Below are 22,670 nucleotides of genomic sequence, written 5' to 3'. Positions count from 1 at the left end.
GAGCCAGCCCAGGGCATTCCCAGAAGTGCCACAGGTAGGTTTTTGTTTGCAGCCAAACATTTTTAATTGGAGGGAAAACAGACCAAAGTCCTTGGCAATAACTGAAATCAGCACATCCACACTTCTCTCAGTTGGGATTATTTGGTTAATGAAAAAGAGGAATTGTGTTTATGTTCAGGAACAAACTGCCCTCAGTTCCATCTTGGCATCCTGTGCTCTGAGCCCACCTCGTCCACATTTCATGACCAAAATTGAAGCAGAAACCATCTTTTTGACCCTAAAACAGGATCAGAACACAGACACGAGCTCACTGAAGGCTCATCCAGACCACAGATGTTTGAGGAACCTTTCACAAAGTTCTCCCTTGATGGCAAGTTCTGCCTGGAAGTGGCTCACAGCAAACACCATTTCACTACAGCTCCTTGAGACAGGTTTTCTGTATTTTACAGCATTTTGTCTGCAGAGCAGGGGAATTCCTCTCAAACTCTGCAATTTCTGCTCCTGGCCTCTTCACCCCCTTTTCCCTCCCCCCCTTCTGTGATGTCACCCACATCACTAAATGGCTAAAAAAGACCATTTTTGGGCTCCATCCTCATTGGTGGGACCTCTACTACTCCTCTGAGCCTTTCAACCATCTCCAGTTCGCTCAGCAATGCACATCGAGAGCTCAGGAAATTCTCAGTGCATCCATTTTAAACTCTGCACATCAATACAGCAAAAAAAAGAGTTACATATCAAGAGAAGACCAAAGACTGAGCTGCAAGCACAACTCCATTAAACTCAATTCAAGCTGGAGGTGGCGGAAGAGAAAATTTCCAGCACCAGAAACATCACAATCTAAGGTAAGGGAGACTCAATTTGCCCTTCAAATGCTGGTTTTGGAGAGCAGTGCTATTGTAGAGTGATTACAGGAGATAGTTTGAGAGATTTCACCTGCAGTTCTGAAATTTAACGTAATTATTTCTGTAGAAATCAAGGTAGTGATTTATGGTGATTTTTCTCTTTTTTTAAGGTAATGTGCCTTTTAAAAATTTTTTTTTCCTTTTAAATCTATAAATTAAATTACAGGCCTTTTTGGCTAAGAACACACCAAAAATGATGTGGAAAAGGCAAAATGCATCCCAGCTATGGATGGTGGCATGATAATGGTTTAATCAGGTGCCAAAAATGCATCCTAGAAACATTTTTACAAGACTGAAATAAAGACAGGGAAAAAACCCAACCATACATGGTTTACTCCTGGGATTTCTCTAGCTCTTCCTTTTTACTGTCTGCTTTATATTTAATGCCTATTTGCTGGTTAAAAACATTAAAAAACACCTAAAACCTGATATGAAATGAGTGTTCATATCATGAATAATCCAGGGGTTGCCACAATCTCTTTCTTTTGTTTGCCATCACAGAAATCAGCAAAGGTGAGATCTGTGAAGGATTTTCCGAGGGAACTCTTGGGAAAGCTGGACATGGTGGTTCTGTTCCTTTTAGCAGCTCTGCTGCCAGGTGAGTCACCGAGTCCCCAACCCCTGATAGGAACAGGTAAAGCTGGAATTGGGGACTCAGGTTGTGTCCTTCTGGTAAATCCTCCCCGAGACACCAAAAACCTCCAGCTGGAAACCAGTCCAGCCACCCCTGCCCAGGGGAAACCTGCAGAGAGCCAGCAGAGTGTGAGGGCAGGGAGGAGAATCCCAGAGTTCCTGCAGCTTCCCCACGGAGGAGAATCCCAGAGTTCCTGCAGCTTCCCCAGGGAGGAGAACCCCAGAGTTCCTGCAGCATCCAAAGAGAGGAGGATGCTGCTGGATCAGGCAGAGTTTGCAAATGCCAATTTTTTCCATTAATTTCTGCCCTTGGCTATTAACTGCAGGGATGGAGTGCCCTGTAAGGGCCATCGAGGGTGTCCCCATCTGTGCCTCCAGTGCCCCTCGAGTGGATAAAGTGGCCCTGGGGGACACACCACACCCAAAATAGATTATCTGAGCCAGATGTCCCCTGGTGACCCCCAGAACCACAGCCCTGACCTGAAGGAGTGATACAGGGGTTTTCTGGTTGCGAATAACCAAAATCTTCTGTTTCTGTCCCCAAAAGAGCCTGCTGCCAGCAGCCTGCACGGCTCCAGGTTTTTGGCAGGAGCTCTTGGAGGCTCCATCACCCACCGGTGCTTCTACTCGCCCAGCCCAGCCAACAAACACGACCACAAATACTGGTGCAAAATAGCAGCAAACGGGCTCTGCTACATCATCATCTCCTCCAGGAGCTACACCTCGAGTGGCTACGAGGGCAGGGTGGCCTTGAGGGACATCCCCCAGAATGGCACCTTCACAGTGACAATGACAGGGCTGAGGAGCAGCGACTCAGGTACCTACAGGTGTGGCATTGGCAGCATCAACCAGGGGCTCTACGTCAGCCTGAACCTGACAGTCCTGGCAGGTAGGGATCTCTCCAGGCTCCCCCTTGGGAGAGGTTTGGGATCAGGGCTTGGAGCATCTGCACACAGCAGGGCTATTTCCTACCCTGCCCTGTTAAGCGGATATTTGTAATTTTGGGGTATAAATTAGGGGGTATAAAGGCACATGGGTTTGGCCAAATCAGCTGTCCATGGATGTGAGAGGAAACCCTCTCCTGCCTGTTGGAAACACAGGTTTGGAGATTCTGGGGAAGGGCACAGGGGAAATGGAGTGAATGGGTTTTGGAGAAGGTAAAGGAAATAACTGATGGACTTTCAGGGTGTGAAGGATATTTTGACTTGTTATAAGCTAAAAAGATGAATCTTTGCTATCCTAGAGCAGAGCTGAGGAACATGGCCTGGGGAAACTCAAGAGCCAAAAGGATGGGGCAGGTTTTTGGGGTTTCTGTGCTCTGACAGTCCCTGTCCTGCTCTCTCCCTGCAGATGCTCCTCCATCAAGGCCAACCCAGCTCATCCAGGGGGAGCTGCATGGCTCTGTCACAGTCCTGTGCCCCTCTGGGGACACCCCCAGCGACCAGGAGAGGTTCTGGTGCAAAATGGGCAGGAGCATCTGCACTATCATCTCCAGCTCCAATGGCTACGTGGGCAGGAGGTACCAAGGCCGAGTCCTGATCACCCCTCAGGAGAGCTCTGGAGCTTTCAAAGTCCTGATGAACGACCTGAAGAAGGAAGATTCGGGGCTGTACCTGTGTGGGACACAAGGATGGAGGGGTCAGGACATCCTGCAGGAGGTGGTTCTGCAGGTGGCCACAGGTAGGGCAGGGCATGGGGGCTCCCAGTGCTGGGTGAGGAGCACGAAATGCTAATTCCATCCCTTCCCTGCAGCCTCCACCCTTCCCAGGAGACCCAAATTCCTCAGCGGCACCGTCGGGGGCTCGATGGCCTTCAGGTGCCACCACGACCCCAAGGACACCTACGAGAGGAAGTACCTGTGCAGGTGGAAGGGAGGGAGCTGCTCGGTGCTGCTGGATGACCAGGGATTCGTCCAGGAATCCTACAGAGGACGAATCCAGATGTCCAGCAGTGACCCCGGGAGCTCCACGGTGGTGCTGAGGGAGCTGCAGGAGGAGGATGCAGGGTGGTACTGGTGTGGGGCCAGCAGTGGGCATGCAGAGCTCACAGCCCCCCTGAACCTGCTCGTCCACAAGGGTAGGTGGTGGCATGGCCTGGATTGTCCCCAAACCATCCCACACCACGAGAAACAGCAGCTCTGCATTTCCCCTTAAATATTAGCAAGCAGCTGAGGTGATGGGGAAGGTTTTCAGTTGAGCTTTCCAAGGAAATTTAATTGGTTTGGATTATATTATGATTAAATTATTATATTCTTATTATTTAAAATAATTATTATTGTATCATATTATTTTAAAATATTATTTAAATGTGTGGATCTGAGGATAAGCTGAAGGTTATCCTGCAGTTTGAGAAACTGCCATGTGTAAAATACACAGATCCATGGAACTGCTCTTCTGGCAAAGGCAGAAGAAGTGGGGTTGAAGTAGGAATGTTTACCAGGTATTAAGGTATCATAATTTATATATATATATAAAATAATTTAAGTATACTGTATTTTATATTTTATATTATAATTGTATATAATTATATATTATATTATATATTATATCTGTTTTTATATAAATATAATAAATAATATAATTTATTATATTTAACATGTAAAATTATATATATATATATATTAGTGCTCCCAAGCTGCTGTCTATAAGACTTAAAGGAAAACAGAAATGCCTGAGTCTCGTGTTTTTTCAGACAAGATGCAAGGAAAATGTGTAAATCTTTGGTAAACCTAACAAACACATTGCCTCTGCAAAAAGATGGGAATTAAAGCCTCTAAATAATATTCTCTCCAGAAATCTGCTCCTCACAAGCCCCAGGAACAACCACTCCTGTGAGAGCCACAGCACCAAATCCTGCTGTCCGCAGCACAGCCAGGCACAGGAGCATCACACACCTGATGGGCACTGTCACCAGGGGCACCAGGATGGGCATTGTCACCAGGGGCACCAGGATGGACACTGCCACCCACGCCACCACGATGGGCATTGTCACCAGGGGCACCACGATGGGAATTGTCACCCATGGCACCATTAAGGACACTGCCAGCAAGGACACCACGATGGGAATTGTCACCAGGGGCACCACGATGGGAATTGTCACCAGGGGCACCACGATGGGAATTGTCACCAAGGGCACCACGATGGACACTGCCACCCATGGCACCACGATGGGAATTGTCACCAAGGGCACCAGGATGGGAATTGTCACCCATGGCACCATTAAGGACACTGCCAGCAAGGACACCACCATGGACATTGTCACCAGGGGCACCACGGTGGACACTGCCACCCACGCCACCACGATGGGCATTGTCACCAAGGGCACCACGATGGGAATTGTCACCAAGGGCACCACGATGGGAATTGTCACCAGGGGCACCACGATGGGAATTGTCACCAAGGACACCAGGATGGACACTGCCACCCAGATGGGCACTGCCACCCAGGGCAGCTCTGCAGCCTCCCCTGGTGAAACCTTCCAGGAGAGGTAAGCCCACAGCCACTGAGCCCCAGCATGGGAAGCCTCATCCTCATCCTCCCATCCCCAGCTTCCCCCAACCATATCCCCCTGCCAGAAGGAGGAGGGAAACACCTTCCAAAACCTGAGGGTTGTACCAGCTCACCAAAATGATGGATTGCTTGTGAATTCATGTTGTGGAAACAGCTCTTCCTTCTGGAGGGGCTAATTCAGCACAAACCCCACACAGCAGCTGTAGAAATGACTTCCTCACAAGCCAAACAGCAGATCAAATGATTTCAACTCTCCTTGACTCTGTTGGCTTCTCTTTGATTTAGTCAGAGTTTACACCTCCTTGATTCTCTTCAGTGTGGAAACAAGCACCTGCCTTAACCATGAAGGTGAATCCAAACCCAATTTAATCCTGGTGGTTTTTCTTCCCAGCTCCTCAGGTGAATCACAGCTGCTCCCTGTTGTGTTACCATCTCTCATTTTGCTGATTTGCATCACCATCACTGCCCTCACCCTGGCCAAAATCAAGCTTCAAAAGCAGACAGGTAAGCTGGCCAGGCACCACCTTTTTGGGCTGCAGGGGTTGTTTTGCAACAACCAAAATCCTTGTGCTTTCCAAGGGTTGGAGTCTGACCCGTGGAATATTTCCATCTCTCGGCCACGTGTCTGTTCTGCAGCCCAAAAGTGCAGCTGTACCTGCAAGCAAAGCCCTTGAGAAATAGTTTGGTTTGGTTTTAAAGGTGCTCAAACACAAAGCTGATGAAGGAAAAGGAAATCCTGAAGCCCTGCTGAAAGCAAGGCTGGGGTTTTGTGTATAGAGGATTTATGGCTCCATGAGGCATGGAAAATCCTGCAGGGAAGGACAAGTGGGGTGTGAGTGGCTTCACCCTGTGCAGCTTTGGGGCCAAATCCAGCTTGTTCAGTGCAGAGCTAACCAAAACAGGTCCCAAAAAATCCCTTCTGATGACTGATTTGCAAAGATATGTCCATCTAGATTAACCTAGACCATATTCTATACATAGGGATAAATTTCGGGACAGAAAACCTTCAGCGATGACAGCAGTGAGGGGAAATACATTTTTCACCAGAATAAAACTGTGAAATTATGGCCTAATTTGGTGTCTGGCATGCTGGAATACTTAACGAGGTGCTGGTTGGGATGTTCTGTTTTAAAGGAGGAGAAGGAAGAACCCCAGGGAGTGTGGAGAGGGAGAGCAGGATGGAGGAGGAGCCAAGTCCAGGAGAAGAGCAGGAATTCAGGATGGCCTCTGGCAAATGTAGGTGGGTGTTTCCTGGAGCTGGCACTGCAAGTGGCATCTCCCCCAATAAAAGAGCATAAACCCAAATTTTAAGCAGGGAATTTGTGGCTGAATAAGGAAAATACCTCCACAGGAGACCCACCAGGCCTGCAGTCCAGAAATGACAATCCACAGTCCAAGAATCACTTTCAGCAGCCAAACTCTTGCCTTTGCTCCTTACCAAGAAATGTTAAGCCATGGATTTCAAAAGACTTGGCTTAAATCCGATATAAAGCTTATATATTTATTGCAGGGTTGATGATAATTTTCGATTGCAAGTGGTAAAGCTGTTATCGCTCTTCCTGCCTCTTTCAGTAAAGCCTGATTTCTTATCACCTTTCTCAATATCACACACAAGTAATTGTTGTTCACTCTGTTGCAACCATGTCATTCTTTTCTGTTCTGTTGTGCAGGAAAATCTCTGCCATCCTTGGAAATGTCAGGATGACCAACTTCTCTGTAAGAGTCTGTCTCAGATTGTTGATGCTTTTTAGAGAGAAGCTCCTGTAAAAATCATCTGAGCAAATATTTTAAAGTGTATCTAATCTGTAGGAGTTTGTATCAGTGAAAAGGACTCCATTGAAAAAAAAATTGGTGGAATAGTGGCTCAAAAATTTGGTGATTTCACATATTCATTACAATGTACTCAGAGCCAAAAGGTATCTTCTGGTCCTAAATATAAATAATGGAAAGGAAAATTACACCTCCCCTAAAGCCTTGAAAAGAAACAATCAATGTTCTGTGAAAAACTCCTAAAAATGAGAATGAAACCCAGAAATTATTTGTGCCTTTGGTTCCCAGATGTCTGGGTTGGGGTAAAGCCCCAAACTCTTAAACTGTGCAGGAGGTTGACTCCAGAAGTTCCCTCTGACCCAGGTTTCTGCAGCTTTCTGTTCTCCCTAAAATATAATTTAAAATATCAAGTTTGGCTATGAAATTACTTCTACTAATACTGTGGAGAGGCAATGCCACATCACAGCTTTTCTTCTGTTTTGTTATTTTTCAGTTACCCTGTGGGGAAAAACTCCTTTTCAAGGCAACTGATGACGACTTGAGGCAGAACCTCCTGTGAAAACCCCGTGAACCTGAACTGGGAATTTTCCCGGTGGAAAGCCAAGAGAAGTTATAAAATACCAAACCCCCAACACCTCCCATTGCTCTGCTCAGAGCCCAAATCCCCTTTGCTGAGAGCTAAACCCTCAGACTGCCCAAATTGCTCCATGTTTTGCAGAAGAGGAAATAAAATAATGCACCTGAACCTGGCTATTTGTGGGTTATTTCTCCTGAGGGAAAGGCAAAGCTGGGGAGGGGTGGAGAGGGAAGGATTTTGTGGCTTTAGGGTTGCTCATATCAGAGAATCACAGAGTGGTTTGAGTTGGAAGAGACCAGATTGCTCAAAAAATCAGGATTTTCTGGGTTTTTAAAAAATCCTAATCCATGGAGTAATTTTGCAGCACATAAACCACATCTGATTTCAGTTTCTCAGACACCCACACTCCCAAGTGCTCTTTCTCCTTCACCTCTTCTGCAGGGATATCCAGAGCTTCAAAACCAGACCAGTTCAGCCCAAACACAGCCCAGCCCCGAGCAGCAGCTTTGGTTTTACACTCACATGGTGGCTCACGTTGCAATTTGCACTCCCCAAATAAAAGCAATCCGAAGGTTGTTTGCTTTCTGGTGATGCCAAAATCCTTTGGAACCTGGAACTTGGCAGGAAAACTCTTCCTCGTGTGCTAAAGCAAGGAAATTATATATTTGCATGAGGGAACGGGTTGGTTTTACTGGAAACCTTGAGGGTGAAAGGGGGTTTGGTCAAAGGAATTGTTCACTGACCTTGGATTATGTTTTCTTCCCCGAGCTGCACCAGCAGTTGCAGGTTCCCATGTCTCTGCCAGGTTTTCCTCTGCCCATGGCCACCCCACCTTCCTCTGCAAGGTCCTAAAAGCACATTTCCATCCCTCTGCAGGATCCAGAGGGGGTGAGCAGGGCTGATCCCAAGAGATCCATGCCTGGGACGGTGGGAGGTCCAGGGAAGCAAACCCAGCTGTGTCCACTGTGGTCAATCCAGCACAACTCAGTGGCCACCAGGCAAAAAAGTAATGCCAGCATTCCCTGGGCAATGTTTGGAATGCTGGGAGGCTTGCAGGGGATGAGGGTTTGTTCCCATCTAGGGGAGGTGGTGGCTGTGCTCTCCATCCAAGATCCCCAGCAGATCACCCTGAGCAAGCACAGCAATGACCAAAACTCCTTCCTCACCCCAAAAGCTCCTTCCTCACCCCAAAAGCTGCACATTCATGGAAAGAAAGGAGCTCAACACCCTCAGCTAAATAAATGTACTTCCAAGGCTGCCTTTGAGACCTGACAAAGCTGTTAAAGATCCCAACTCCAGCTCAGGATCAGCAGGAGCTCCCATCCTGTTCAAACTCCTCACTGAGTGGATGAGAAAAGCTCCATGTGCCTCTCCAGCCAGCAGGAATTTTTGCTTTTCCATCCTTAGCAGAAGACAAAGCAAACAATCCCAGCTACCTGAGCAAAAGCTGGCACAGAGGCACCCAAAGGACCCTGCAGGGGTTTGACCCACAGAGCCAGCAGGCTCCTTCCCGAAAGAGGCAGAGGTGTCCTGGGGCTTTGCTGGGATCCCCCAGCCCGGGGTGGCTGTGACCAGGAGGGGGACAAGGGAGGGACCCTGAGGGGCAGCAGGGCTGGGACAGGAGCTGCTGCTCCTCACCTGGCAGAGCTGCTGGGTGCAGTTCCTTTAAGGCACCACAGGTGGGAATGCAGGGCCAGGAGGGCAGGCAGTATTTAAACCAGGCTGGCAGTGCCACTGCCCTGCTGGGACAGGGACAGGGACAGGGACAGGACACTCACAGCAGCTCCCGGGGCAGCCTGAGAGGGAAGGCAAGACGCTGCAGGAGGAACCTGGGGTGTAAGTAATGCTGCTTTGTCGTCTTTGGAGATGCAAAACCTTTTGTGGTACCATTTTTAGGGGGGGAAGGAGAACACAAACCTTGAGCCACTTTTGCGGATCCTTCCTCGCTCGGGAGGGAAGCAGTGGTTTGGAACCATTTCATGCTCAGGTCTCACTGCTGGGAGGCTGATTTCTTCTGAAAGAACCATAGGCTTGTGACAGTCATGGTTTCGTCTCTGCAGTAGATTTCTAATATTTAATTTCTGGGGGGGAAAGAATGCTTAATTATCATTACAATGTTTGCATTAAGTTTTAACACAGAAAACATCAAATGTTAGTAAATGTTACTGTAGTAATCTAAATTTTGCGACTCAGCCTGAGGTCATTACTGCCTTTCAAATCCCAGCAGGCAGATTTTGAAATTTCAGAAGAGAATTGGTGCAGTTTTGTCCTAAAGGAGCTGCTTTGGGAGCTCCCTGAGAAGCTTGCACAGTTAACAGGAAGATAAATAAAAACTGAAGCTCAAGTGACTGGAGGCTGGACATGATGTCCTAAAAGTGAAATCAAAGAGCTCTGTCCCCTTCAGACCAGCAGTGTGGATTCCTACACACCTGAACTCTTCCTCTGCAAAGGAAACATTCCTATAGATTTAATACATTTCATGTAATACAGATAAATATTGCCTAATTGCAATTGTTAATGAATCCTGCCCTGGCACCATCCATCCCTCCAGGCACTGCACAGACTGAGGTGAATGACTGCTGTTGGCTCATAGGACGTTCCTGCTCCTTGCAGGAAAAGGAGAATTAAACTAATATAATTTAATAGTCTGGAAGGTGGTTTCACTTTCCAGCCCAAGAAATAATGACCCATGAAGGTCTGACCTGAAAAGGAACAAATTGGTGTATGAGGGACCAAACAGCTTAAAGGGACATAAAACTGGGCCAGCAGCACAATCCCAGCCCTGAGGAAATTAAACATTCCATTCTGTTTAAATTCTTTCTGGATTAGCAGGGTCCCAAAAAAGCACTGTGGGAATTCCTAAAAAATGCTGATTTCTGGGTAAATCCTGGTAATCTTCAGCAAGTTTTACCTCAGTGTTTCTGCTGACTGCATCACAAAACAAAACCTCCTCCTGTTTATTCCATTCATATTGGAAAGGAGGCATCTATCTGGAACTGGAAATGTTTCTTTTCTGCATGAGTTTGGGTCAGCTGGATCTTTTATCTGGAAGTTGATTGCTCATTCTATACCCCATGAAAATGGGGTGCATTGGTGCCTTCTCCCCATTCCATTCCATTCCAGCAAATAAAACTCATGGTAAGGCAAGACAAGCAGAGACCTCGATTTGCAGTTGAAATGTGAATAACCCAGGCCTGTGCAGGATGAAATTTGGTGCTGTGTCCTTTTTCTGGCCACAGAAAGCTCCAGCACCTCCTCAAAGCATAACTCTCTCTACAGCAATTTCACCTGAACAGCTTCCCCAGGGGTCAAAAGGATTTGAGGGGGGAAATATTCCCTGTATATAAAATATATGTAATATATTACCTCTGTGTTATTATTTCTCAACTATTTCAATAACAGCAAACATTCCACAAAAAGCCAGAAGGGCTCCCAGGCTGGAATGACAAATGTCACAACCAAATCTTCGTGTTTTGCTGATCCCAGGGCACGGCCTTGGCATTGGTCATTGTTAGGAGCAATAGTTAATATCTAATGGGCTGGACTGGGCTGATCCCTGGCAATCCCTGCAGCAGGAATTCAGCAGAATTTGGGAGCTGAACTTTGGTGGTTTATACCCAGTGAGAGCAGCTGCTGGCTCAGGTTTGCACAGCTCACAGGTCAGGTCTTGGTTTCTTCCAAAACATCATAAATCTGAAGGTATTTCTCCCTAGGACTGACAGGATCCCAAAGCACAACAAATTTAGGGAAGGTCTTGTCATGGATGAGATTTGGAAGAGCCAACCTGGCCAGAGAGCACTTGCTGCTGGAAACCTGGGAAATATCAAAATTTAGGCATAAAATAGCACTGGAGAGGAAGGTGATGATCCCAACCCAGCTCTGGGGACATGTCCTGGAAATGACCTTCCATACCTGACAAAACAACGGGGTCTGTACCCCAAAAACAGTTGAATTTTTGGAGAAGAACTCAGAACAGCAGATTATTTGAACTTTGCCAGAAGGGGAGGCTGAGCTGGGGTCCAGCTTGCAGCACAGAGCGAGGGCTGCAGGGCAGGGAGGTGACACCAGCCACAGGAGCTGCTGGTGGCCAGGGGCAAACATCAAGGCCCTCTTTGTGCCTTGTTGTTTGCCTCCTGCAGAATTTGTTATGTTTGCCTTGCTGGCTACTTCGGGGATGTGTTTGAAAGAGCATTTTTCATGCTCAGTGAGTTAATTATTACCCACGGACAAGTGGCCATTGAGCAAGTGGAAATCACAATACAAGGAAGAGGCACAACAGAGCACCTTTCACCTCAACAGGGAAATAAAAGCCTTTTTCCTTCTGCCGGGAATTACCCTTAATAAAATCGTGTCACTCGATACCCTGAAATCAAATTCCTCTGGTTGTTTATTAGGATTTTCCTTGGCACTCACCATTACCTCTCACGGGTGCCTTCCAACACGGTGCATTCTGTGAAGATGGAATAGGCAGGTGGATCCAGAGCTGTGCTCAGGAAATGCACATCAAATCTGATTTTTGGAAGAGCAGGGCTGAGGTAAATCCATGCAGCTCACTCAGTTCCTCGAGCAGCTGAGGAAAGGGAAAAAAGGTAGAGGTGAAAATATTCCCCTTTTTGTCTTTTGTGTGTCCTTGGAGAGACCAGGGGAGCAAAGAGCAATCAGTAAATACAGGCTTCAGTCAGGAATTCTGCTCCATGACAGAAGGAAGAAATGATGTTTCAGAGGTTTTGGGATGGATTCATGGGCAGTCCTGTTGCCATGCAGGACAGGCAGGAACAGAATCAACTCCCTCTTTCCCATCCTGTTCCTGGACAGAAGCAATTAAAAACTGTATTTCTCCCAACTTCAAGTAGCCCCAACCCTCATATCCTCCAAGCATGAAGATTATTAGATGATTACCATTCTGCAAATGTGATTATTCACCACCTTCCACATCTTTTCCAGGGAATGCAAGAAAAATGACTCTCCTGGCACTCCTATTCCTGCTCGCCTTGCTCCCAGCTGGATCTGCGAGGAGCAGACATCCCCCCAAGGCAAGCAGTGAGTGTCACCTGGTGGGACACAGGTCTGGGGGTGGCCAAGGGCCAGGGGTGGTGTTGGAAGGGGAGGAGAATGGTTTGGAGAGCATCTTTATCGCAATGGAGGAGGAGAGTTTGGAGAACATCTTTGTCTCATGGGGACGAGGGTTTGGAGAACATCTTTGTCTCCTGAGGGAGAAGGGTTTGGAGAGCACCTTTGTCTCATGGGGAGGAGGGTTTGGAGATCATTTTCATCTCCTGGCTGCCCCTCACTGCCACAGGAGCTCCCTGGCAGCAGATGATGCCCAGCCCTGGGTCCCCCCACTCCCCAGGGCCACACATGTCACCCATGTCACTCACACAGCCCGTTCTCCCCGCAGTTCTCAGCCCCGTGTTCGGCCCGCGGCAGGTCCACGGTGTGCTCGGCAGCTCGGTGACAGTGAAATGCTTCTACCCACCCACCCCGGTGAACAAACACGACAGGAAGTACTGGTGCAGGGAGTCAGGCCCCCGCTGTGCCACCGTGGTGTCCACGCAGTACATCAGCCCTGCCTACCAGGGCAGGGTGTCCCTCACTGACCACCCCGAGGCTGAGCACTTCCAGATCAACATCTCATCGCTGGAGCTGGGCGATGCTGGCGCCTTCCAGTGTGGTGTGGGGGTCAATGGCAGAGGGCTCTCCCACAGAGTCCTTCTCAATATTTCTGAAGGTAAGCACAGTCTTGGGACTCCCTAAATTATAATTTTCTTTCACTTTACCCCCTCTCCCTTTTTAACAAGGCTGCCCCAAGAGCCTGTGCAATGTCTGAGAGCTGCAGGACCTCTGTGCTCTCAGGAAAGTTTCCTTCCAGCCCCTGACTGTGTCTCTGCACAGCCCCACCTGTACCTGAGGCACCTGAGCTCTTCTACCTGAAGCTCCGCAGCACCTGGAGCTTTTCATGCAGCTTTGGGCCAGAAACTGCCAACCTGAGGAGATACCTGTGCAAGAAGGAGCAGGGAGGCTGCCGGAACATCGCCGACAGCCACCGAGTTATCGATGAGGATTTCATAGGGAGAGTTCTGCTGACTTTTGAGGGATCTCCAGGCTCATTCAGTGTCACCATGACTCAGATGGACTGGGAAGATGCAGGAGTGTATTACTGTGGGGCTGGGGAATACGAGAAAGATGGAAAATCGAAGGAGCTGGACGTGTTTATCTACGAGGGTGAGCTGTTCCCAGGGTGTTTTCCCCTTCCTCTCTGCTTCTCTTCAGGAGCATCACTAATAGTCTCACTTTATTTACCAAGAGCTTGAATTTCCCTTTGCAGAGCCCTGTTATCCCATTCTCTCATCTAGATACCTCTTTCTATTCACTTAACTATCTATAATGAACTAAACCCCCGCTAAATAAAGCTTGTACCCAGATTTAGCTTTCCCAGCAGAGGGTTACTCTACTCACAAGCCCAAAACTCCATGAGACAGATTCCACCTCCCAGTCTGAGGCAAGCAAGCTGTCTTTTCAAACTCCAATTCCTTAAAATCCCAAAATGACAGATGTAGACATTCCCTCTAGCAAAGGGAACAAAGCTTTGGAATGTCTGTCCACAAAGCCAGCAAGCACCCAGGGAATTTGGGAAAAAGCAAGGCCTGGCTGACCCTTTAGGATCAATTCCCAGCAGAGCCAGGACAATCTCCTGCTGGCTGCACCCCTGAGCTTTGCCTGGCCTTGCTTTAGGCACAGCAGCTATGTGATAATGTTGGTTTTCTGGGACAGAAGCGAGACGTTTATAACTGCTCATTTCATTCTTATCAACAGACAAAAACTTCCCTCAGTTAAAGACCACAGTAAATGGCAGAAACGGAAGCTCAGCAACTTTTGAGTGCCTCTTTGATCCTCTAAAGAAGTCCTCCACGAGGATCTGGTGCAAGTGGAGAGCCCAGGGATGTGAGAAGATCATAGACAACGCTGGGAACGTGTCACCCAAGTACGTGGGCAGAGTGGCAATGTTTGAGAGCCCCGAAAACCAAACTGTCACCATCGTCCTGAACCAGCTGAGGGACACGGACAAAGCCTATTACTGGTGCATGTCCAATGAACTGAAGGAGCAGCAATCATCAACGGAGCTGAAGGTCTTGGAAGGTAAGAGCTGTGCGCTGGCAGCTCTCAAACATGTATAAAAGAACCTCCTGAGCACCCCAAGGCAGCAATGGGGCTTTTTGGGAAGAGACGTGAGCCCCAAGCCTGAGCTCACCCCAGCAGCTTTATAGCTGAAACATAGTTTTGAAAGTTTTATGGGAATGTGTTGGCAGCAAATTCTCACGTGAGAAATTCTTGCAAGAAAAGCGCCATAAGCAGCATTTTTAGTGTTAATTTAGCAATGCAAGGAGCACTTTCCCTCCGAGCTCCATCCCCAGCAGCACCATTGCCTGCTGACTGCCACCCCAACCCCTGAAACCACTCACAGCAGCCCTGATTGTCCTGTCTGCCCTTGCAGGAGAACCTGGGCTGAAGCTAGAGAAGAAAGTGACAGCACAAGTTGGCTCCCAGGTGGATTTAACCTGCCGCTACCCCTGCAAGTACAACTCCTACGACAAGTACTGGTGCAGGTGGAACAACACTGGCTGCCCCATGGTGCCAGTTCAGCACCAGAGGTCACCAGGACCAGAGGCCACCTGCAGCACCTCCAACAGGACAGTCGTGCTGAGCTTTGCCCTGGTGACGGAGGAAGATGAGGGCTGGTACTGGTGTGGGGTGAAGCACAATGGGCTCTTCGGGGAATCAGTGGCTGTGAAGCTGGAGGTGACTTCAGGTGAGCTCCCAGGGAGGGCTGCTCCTGCTCAGCCTGGCTGGGGATGGAGGTTCCTCCTGCCCAGGGAGGTCTCTCCATCACCACTAGGCTGCAGCACCTCGAAACAGAAGTGCTGTCACCCAGCGAGGTGCCAGCAGTGCCCTGATCTGCACAATTCACCATCGATATTTTCATCCACTCAGATTTAACTTCCCAGTCCAAAACTCACTGTTTTCCACACCAATTTCACTTTTAACCCAGTCCTTGTTAATGATTCCTATTACAATCTCTAGCATCATTCAGTGTAAGCAACGTCTGGCACTTTTCAGGTGAGGAACTGATCTGGTTCAGAGATTTTGCTCCAGGGAAATCCTTGTCTTAATGAACAAGAAACCAGTATGGAGCAGGAAAAACTGACACCAACAGCAAGGGGCTTAGACTCAGATTTGGTGGAGTATTTTGGAATTTAAATGGTTTTTGGGAGAGGAATATTGTTAGAAGCAGAGAAAAAGCAGAGCACTGAATATCCCTGTTTAGCCATCCTAAGTGGATGATGGCCAAAGGGAAAACAGAGAGAAACAACTATATTTCCTTGCTTTTGGTGTGCAAGGAGCCAGGAATAAAAGCAAAGCAAGGGTTCAGAATTGGTTCTGGAAATACGGGAAGCAGAACTTAGAAATGCAAGACTTTTTACTCAGAAATGCAAGGCTCTTTCAAAAATTCATAGGCAGAGGGAGTGTACTTGAGATTTTTTGCAGCAAATTATTTAGTGTGAGATCATTTCAGATCTCGAACCCCCATTTTGAAGAGCCCCTCACAGAAAGCCAAAACCCACAGCAGCTCCACATCCATATCCAACTAGATTTTGTGTCCCCATCCCTGTACTGCTGCTCCCTAACCACCCTCCTCGCCTGGGACACACAGGGAGTGATGCCAAACACGCCCCAGAGCTCCTGGATGTTGATGATTCCAGCGCTGAGTCCGGAGCTGTTCCCCCAGGAGGAGCTTACAGCGATGCTGAGGTGCGGAAAGGATCTGTCCCAGACAGGTTGGTTTTCCCAGCCCCTCTCTTTTGTCATTTTCTGGGGTTTATATGGGCTCATTGTGGGTGCTGTGTTTGCACACCCTGTCTGTGTTGTTTAGCAACACAAAAAGATGTTATCCCCAAAGAACTTTGCTCTAAGCGTCAGAGAAGATAAAAAGTGACAGCAAAGGGCAAGATTACTGAAAATTAATCTCTAGTTCAAGCAAATAGTATCAGAAGGAAATTATTAGAAATTTTAGGTACAAAAGAACTATTTGAAAGTACTTTTGTTAAGATTGGAGAACTTTCCTTCACGCATTTATAACCAAACTGCTGATGGAGCTGTTTCAGCCTGACCTCTAGCCTATATTTTTATTTGGGTTTTATTTTATCATTTGTACTAGGATCCAATTAACTGATTGAATTGCACCATAATCTCTCAGAATTACCATCCTCCATAGATTTAGCCTCCTGGACATTCCCATCCTTCCCAGTGAGATCTCTTTCCCTCTGTTCCAGCCCTGATGAAAGCCGTGGCTCCAACACTCTTGCCTTGGTGCTTGGTCCTCTTGCTGGCCTCATCCTGCTGGTGGTGACAGCTTTTGCCATTGTCAAATACAGGCAGATGAAGAGATCTGGTGAGTCCCTGCCTCTCTGGGCTCTCAGGAAACAGCAGCAGCATTAAATTGAAGGAAATGCCCACGTGCTGGGCTGAGCTGCCCTGCTGGTGCCACAGGGCTTGCTCTTTGTGTCACACAGCATCGCCCAGCACAGAGGGTTTGGATGTCAATGTTTCCCACCTGCTCTGAGCGAGACCTGAGGGATTTTCCTCCTCTTTTCCCAGACCTGGTGTCCGTGGGGAGCTACAGGACAAACATCAGCATGTCAGACTTTGAAAGCGTGAGGGACTACAGTGCCAGCAACGGTGCCTGCGGGAAGGAGAGCCAGGAAACCCCCGTGGGAGAGGATGGTGAGTGGCTGAGCCCAGCCCTGGGGTCAGTCCTTCCCTGCTGAAGGACCTACAAAAGCCCCAGAAACACCTGCCAGCCACTGCCCCCTCCCCACCACCTCCCTTTCTCTCCCCGCAGAGTTCATCACCACTGGGGACACTCTGGAAAGCACTGCTGACACAAAGAAGGCAAAAAGGGTAAGAGGAGGCAGGAGAGAGCCCACTGACCTGGGAGATGTGGCCACAGCCCTGCAGTCTCTGCCTGAGGGGCTGTCTCCTCCCAGGGGCTCTATTTATACCCAGGTTTTCTGCATTTTCCCTGCATCCAGCACCTGCTGCAGCTCAGCCCCGTGGGTGGGTCTTGCCCCCTTCCTGACTCCCTGTTTTAGCAGAGATCACTCCAGCAGTCACTCGGCTTTGAGAAGTAAACCAGGATGTGCCAGGTTTATTATCCCAGGTAGTGCCAGGAAGGTGTTGCAAGTGCCGAGCAGTCAAGGAAACTGTCAGGAAACCAGTAAATCTCAGCAGCTTTAGGAAAGGAGAGCTGGATGCCAACTCATAGGGATAGGCTTGCCAAGGAGTCCCAAACCTAAAAACATTTGGGGTCTTCCCAGGATGATGCTCACATCAGCACCCACTGGATTGTCCCACTGCTCCAGTGCCCCCAGGTTATCCTGAGACATCACAAAATGCTGCCTTTCCCCTCTGTCCTTCCCCATCCCTGACTGTGCTCCTGTCCTTCCCCAGAGCTCCAAGGAGGATGCTGACCTTGCCTACTCCTCCTTCCTCGTCACCTCCAGCAGCATCGCCCAGGGCATCCCCAGTGGGGACAGCGCTGGCCTGGCCATGTCCCCCTCACAGGACCAGGTCTGAGGGGAGGTGGCATCACCTGGAACCAGATCTGCCTTGAGGATCACGATGTCAGCAAGCAACACTTGCTCATTGCTACACCATTTGCTATAGCTTGAACTTTTTTTGCCTAAATTCAGCTTCGAGTGGTGATTGAGGAGGAATTGTTTGAGGCCAAAGGGGGCTGGAAGGTCAGGTCTGAGTGAGGAGGTTGGGCTGGGGAGCAGCAGGAACTCGAGAGGCTCATCCCAGCAACAGCCCCAGTGCCCACACAGTGGGCTCTCACGGGCCAGAAGGACCATTGTAAAGCAAAAATCCCATTTCCTTTTAAAGGCAGCTGGAAAACCCTTTAGAACAGCATCTGATGCTTTTGATTCCTCTAAGCTTTCCTGACCTGAGGGCAGCACCTGCCAAACAGGCAGGTCTGAAGTGTTTGTATGGAAAAACAATAAAAATCCAGTGGCTTTCAGCAGACTGGGGAACTCAGGGTCTGGGGGATATCCCAGAGAGAGCCCACGTGGAGAGGCACAGAAGGGGTGGGAAAAGCTGAATATTGCACAGATAAAGCAATGCAGGGAGCTGCAATGATGAAGAAGTGCCAATGGCAGGCTGGGTTAGCTGCCAGACACTGAGTCCCTCCAGGGATAAAACACAAATTTTCCCTGAATTGTGGATTTCCCCACAGTGAGTGCTGGGATGAGCAGGGCAGCCCCTCCCTCCTGCTCACCAGTCAGCACCTCCTGACAGCCTGGGAGGGCAGTGATGGCTCACCTGCCCCATCCCAGGCTCCATCCCTCAGCAGCACAGTGGGAAAGGTGTGCAGAGGCCAGGACAGGTCCACACCTGCCTGGAGCTGCTGCAGGGAAGGAATGAGTGACTCTGGTGCAACAGGGAAGGTGTGAGCCTGGAAAGCATCCCCAGAGGGGAGCAGGAGTGAAGGCGGCAGGAGAACGCTGGGGTTTGGAAATTTGGGAGAGGAGAAAACCCCTTTTGCTCTCCCTTTGCAAATCCTCTTCCTCCTCAGCCTGCCCGACGGCGTCCTGGGTTGAGCTGAGCTCGTGGGAGAGGCTGACAGATGTGGGTGGGATGAGCACCCTGCAGCCCCCCTGAACCCCCCAGCCCTGGCAGTGCCCACAGCCCCTGCCCCTTCCTGCTGCTGGCACTCCCAGCTGGCATCTCCTTTCCAAGGGGGAATGGCTTGGGCTGCTGCTGTGCCCTGCAGTGGGGATGAAAGTGTAAAATTCCTGGTTTAGATGAAAGCAATGAACCAGGCACGGATTGAGGTGTGCAACACACAGGGTGTGAGCAGTGGGGAGGATGAACACTGATTATTGTGACAATATCAGCTGAAGGTGTGCAATGAAACCCCGAAGCTGTGATCCAGAGCCCACAAGGATCCATGGAAAAGTCCATCAGGAACTCACCAAGCAGCTCCTGCTCCTTCCCCAGGCTGTTCACCAAGGTGGCACCTGATTTCCTGTGCTCAGGGGTGAGCTGTGGTCCTCACTGCATCACAGCTTCATCCCCAGGGGTTGTTCTTCAAGGGAGAATCCTGGAATGTCCCAGGCACCTGGCATTCCCAAAAGATTGGCTCCAAGAGCGATGGAGCTGAAAAATCAGCTCTCCTGAGTACTGCCAGAGCACGGGGAGATGTGTTCACCTGGACAAATGACATCCATGAGAAAACAAATTAACAGAATCACAGCCTTGAGAAGCTTCCCTTTGGCATAAGCAAACGTGGGAGGGAGGACAGTGAGCAGTCAGGGAGGTCTTTCCTCTGCAAGTGAATCACCAAATGCCACTCAAAGTGACACAGGGAATATAGGGAAATACTGGTGATGTGCCCAGCCAGGATTTCAAGCATGCTGTGGGTACCAGTAACACCCAAAATGGGAGAGAGCAGGCCAGAGCTATAAATAATGCACAGTAAAAATGGTTTTGGGGACAATGTGGGGAGACTCAGCAGCGCTGCGGTCTGAGTTGGGTGTTTCTGGCGTGCCTGGAAGGATGCATCACCCCTGGGATTCCGGAGTGACAGCACCCACTGTAAAAGGGCACCACAGAGAATTCAGAATGTTTCACCAACGAGAATAATGTAATTCCTCAGAATTTTGACAAACACACTCAGCACAGTTTCAAGTGGGGTTTATTTACAGTCATCGCAACCAATTTCCACAAAAGTCACTTCTGAGTGTCAGTAAATTGCTCAATACACTCAAAAACCTTTTTCTGTTCAGCAACCACATATCTTGCACAGAAACTTTTTTACTGATAAGGCAGAAAACATCATCTCAAAAGGAAACACGGATTTCTAAGGCCTGACACACCTTCTCAGACCTATTTTTGGAAGCATTTCTCACCCTTTACCCCTCATTTCGGGCAGATCCATCAGTGGCAGCAGCCCTGAGACTGAGCAAAGGTTTATACAACATCAGCTGCACCAGAGTCCTCCCAGCCAGCACTCAGCACTCATTCCCCACATTCCCCAAACAAAAAAAATCTATAATTTAAACAATAATTTTATTACATTATCACAGCTTATGTCTGCAAGAAGAGAAAGCCTTGTAGGTTTTCCCTTGGAGCATCCTTTGGTAGAAGCCAAGGGTGATGCTGATTTAATCAAACTCGTTATTTCCACCTTAATGAAGGCTCTGCTGCTGTCCCTGGGTGGGAGAGCAACCCATGTTGGGCTGAATGCAGCTGGAATTCAGCTGGAATTCTGCTGGAATTGCGGAGGAACTGCAGTGCTGGATTGTCCCTCCCACCTCTGGAGTGTGCACAACTCCCCAGCCCCAGCCGAGGGTCATTAACACTGCCTGCTAATGAGATTTCTCCACCCAGTCCAGCAGGATGTCCAGCTCCCCCAGGGACTTCATGGCTGAAGATGTGACATTCAGCTGAAAGGATAGAAAGCAACAAGCTTTAACCAAAGACCTTCAGCACAACCCAAGAGAAAGAGAATCTAAATATCTGTGTTAATCACCAGGCTCAGTCACCAACTCACCCCTTCATAGTTGGCTAGTATTTGCTTGAATTTCTCGGTGGATTCCTCTCCACACACACAATTATTCTTCTCACGCTGGAAAAATAAGATTAATTCATTAGTCTGGGGAGTTAATTTTGGAAAATAAGATTTCAGTTTCTCATTTTGCTGGACGTCATGGACTGAGACATTGTGAAACTGTGGCTGCAGGTTCCTGAATCACATTTTAGTGAACAACAGTTTACTTGACAGACACAGGGACAAGATAAATATTGGTCTTGAGGACCAATGGGGCAAATATAAAAATCTCTCAGTGGACAGAACACTCTTCACACCACTCTGCTTGGTGTTCTCGTTAAAACCATTTATATAAACAGAGACTTTGCAACTTTATAAAGCTCTCAGGTTGGTTTATACATGAAATAATAACAGCTGGAGCTCTGCTGGAGCAGCAGCCAGGACTTACACACTGCCCGAGCTTCCTCCTGATGCTGAGGAAGGAGTTGGCAATGCTGCTGATTTTCCTGTTCACAAACGAGTCCTCAGTCTTGCAGTGCTTGAAAACTTTGTCCACGTAGAAGGTGAAGAGGTGATGAGTGATGCAGCATCTGTCTGAGGACTTGAAAAATGAGTTTAGTTACTCAAAGGGATGTACAACCTGCAGTCACTCTCTGGGATGAAACACCTCTAACAGGAAGCCTGTTGTGGCTGAGCACAGCAGGACAGTTTCATTCAGATAAAGGTGCTTCAGTGGTGCTTGACTGAAGCTGATAAAATACGTGGGAAATCATTTTAGGCTGATTTTCCAGGAGATTCATCCTCAGCAAGTCTCGCTGAGTCAACAAAACCAAACCAGCTGATTTTGCAGCTGGATCTCAGAGGCTGAGACCTGGAGCAGTGCCCCTTGTCTGGTGCTTTGGGGTGTGAGAATGCCAAAAACCACTGATTTATGACAGATTTCACTTCCCAAGGTCACATCCACCTGCTTTTGGATCCTTCCAGGGCTTCCCAGGCAGGGCTTTCACCTACCTTCACCTTGTGCAGGGAGTGTGGGTGGGAGAGGACGCTCAGGGTCCGGATGGGATCTCGGGATTGCTGCAGAGAGGACGGAGAGGACATGGAGCTGCTGCTCCCCAGGGGCTGTGGGAGCTCCCTGAGAGCCTGGGGAAATACTCACAATATTGGCTTTAATGGCTGTGAAACCTGCCCTGATCTCTGCCATGCTCATGGAAACCCTGCAGGCTCCGAAGTGGAAGATTTTTCCCCTAGCTGTTGGCGTCAAATTTGCCCAGCAGGACACAGAGAAGAGGCAGAAGAACAAGGGGGATCCTCTCATGTCAGCTGCCTGCAAGAGCTGCCCAAGGAAGATGATATTCCTCATTAGCTTTCTTAATTAGCACAATTACAAACATTTTATATAACATGTTTATCTGTGTTAAAAACCCCACACTGACAACTATCTCTTACCCATTTCTTTTTTGCTCCACATGAGCAAGAGAAAAAAGTCGAATAAAATGTTTAACAAAAGAGCTCAAAAAGAAAAGGGAAAATAAATAAAATATCAGTTAAAAATGGATCTAAGTAAACAGAGTCCTCCTGACAAAATGCTATCAGAAAAATAAATACAGCTAAATTAAATTTTTAAAAGTCTTCTGACACAGAAGCAGCAGGAGGTAACTGGCTGAAAG

The 22,670-nt window shown here is 48.5% G+C and overlaps 3 protein-coding genes and 1 long non-coding RNA gene across 7 annotated transcripts; 2 read left to right on the top strand and 2 right to left on the bottom strand.

Annotated features, from left to right (window-relative positions):
* Positions 1–527: 527 nt before the first annotated feature.
* On the bottom strand, positions 528–10,828 carry LOC146423876 (uncharacterized). The gene is made up of 4 exons (XR_014847261.1): positions 10,758–10,828; positions 9,309–9,405; positions 5,158–8,034; positions 528–3,520 (listed from the first exon to the last, which is right to left on the bottom strand). It is a non-coding gene; the product is annotated as an uncharacterized LOC146423876 (long non-coding RNA).
* On the top strand, positions 1,411–7,559 carry LOC146423877 (polymeric immunoglobulin receptor-like). Of its 4 annotated transcripts, XM_085044316.1 has the most exons (10): positions 1,411–1,500; positions 2,083–2,424; positions 2,886–3,215; positions 3,288–3,611; positions 4,328–4,602; positions 4,666–5,021; positions 5,436–5,548; positions 6,179–6,284; positions 6,715–6,760; positions 7,308–7,559. In XM_085044316.1, the coding sequence occupies exons 1-10, from the start codon at positions 1,464–1,466 to the stop codon at positions 7,371–7,373; spliced, it is 1,995 nt and encodes a 664-aa protein (XP_084900442.1). In that variant the 5' UTR covers positions 1,411–1,463; the 3' UTR covers positions 7,374–7,559. The 4 variants fall into 4 exon arrangements, with proteins under 4 accessions (XP_084900442.1, XP_084900441.1, XP_084900445.1 ...); XM_085044315.1 differs by having other exon boundaries at positions 4,328–5,021; XM_085044319.1 differs by having other exon boundaries at positions 4,328–5,021; positions 6,179–6,280; positions 7,308–7,380.
* PIGR (polymeric immunoglobulin receptor) lies at positions 9,077–18,471 on the top strand. Its single transcript, XM_085044314.1, has 11 exons — positions 9,077–9,227; positions 12,336–12,431; positions 12,790–13,119; positions 13,284–13,613; positions 14,205–14,528; positions 14,884–15,198; positions 16,102–16,225; positions 16,721–16,839; positions 17,046–17,171; positions 17,290–17,348; positions 17,898–18,471. Exons 1-11 carry the CDS (start codon positions 9,077–9,079, stop codon positions 18,021–18,023), a joined length of 2,100 nt encoding a protein of 699 aa, XP_084900440.1. The 3' UTR covers positions 18,024–18,471.
* Positions 18,472–19,539: 1,068 nt separating this feature from the next.
* LOC146423874 (interleukin-20-like) lies at positions 19,540–22,417 on the bottom strand. The gene is made up of 5 exons (XM_085044341.1): positions 22,160–22,417; positions 22,012–22,077; positions 21,449–21,601; positions 21,004–21,078; positions 19,540–20,896 (listed from the first exon to the last, which is right to left on the bottom strand). The coding sequence occupies exons 1-5, from the start codon at positions 22,361–22,363 to the stop codon at positions 20,819–20,821; spliced, it is 576 nt and encodes a 191-aa protein (XP_084900467.1). The 5' UTR covers positions 22,364–22,417; the 3' UTR covers positions 19,540–20,818.
* Positions 22,418–22,670: the final 253 nt, after the last annotated feature.

Source organism: Lichenostomus cassidix, unplaced genomic scaffold (genome assembly GCF_008360975.1).
Source record: "Lichenostomus cassidix isolate B80296 unplaced genomic scaffold, HeHo_3.0 unassigened_scaffold_chr26, whole genome shotgun sequence".
NCBI lineage: Eukaryota > Metazoa > Chordata > Aves > Passeriformes > Meliphagidae > Lichenostomus > Lichenostomus cassidix.
Note: the sequence above shows the minus strand (reverse complement) of the source record. Positions and strands in the feature narration are given on the sequence as shown.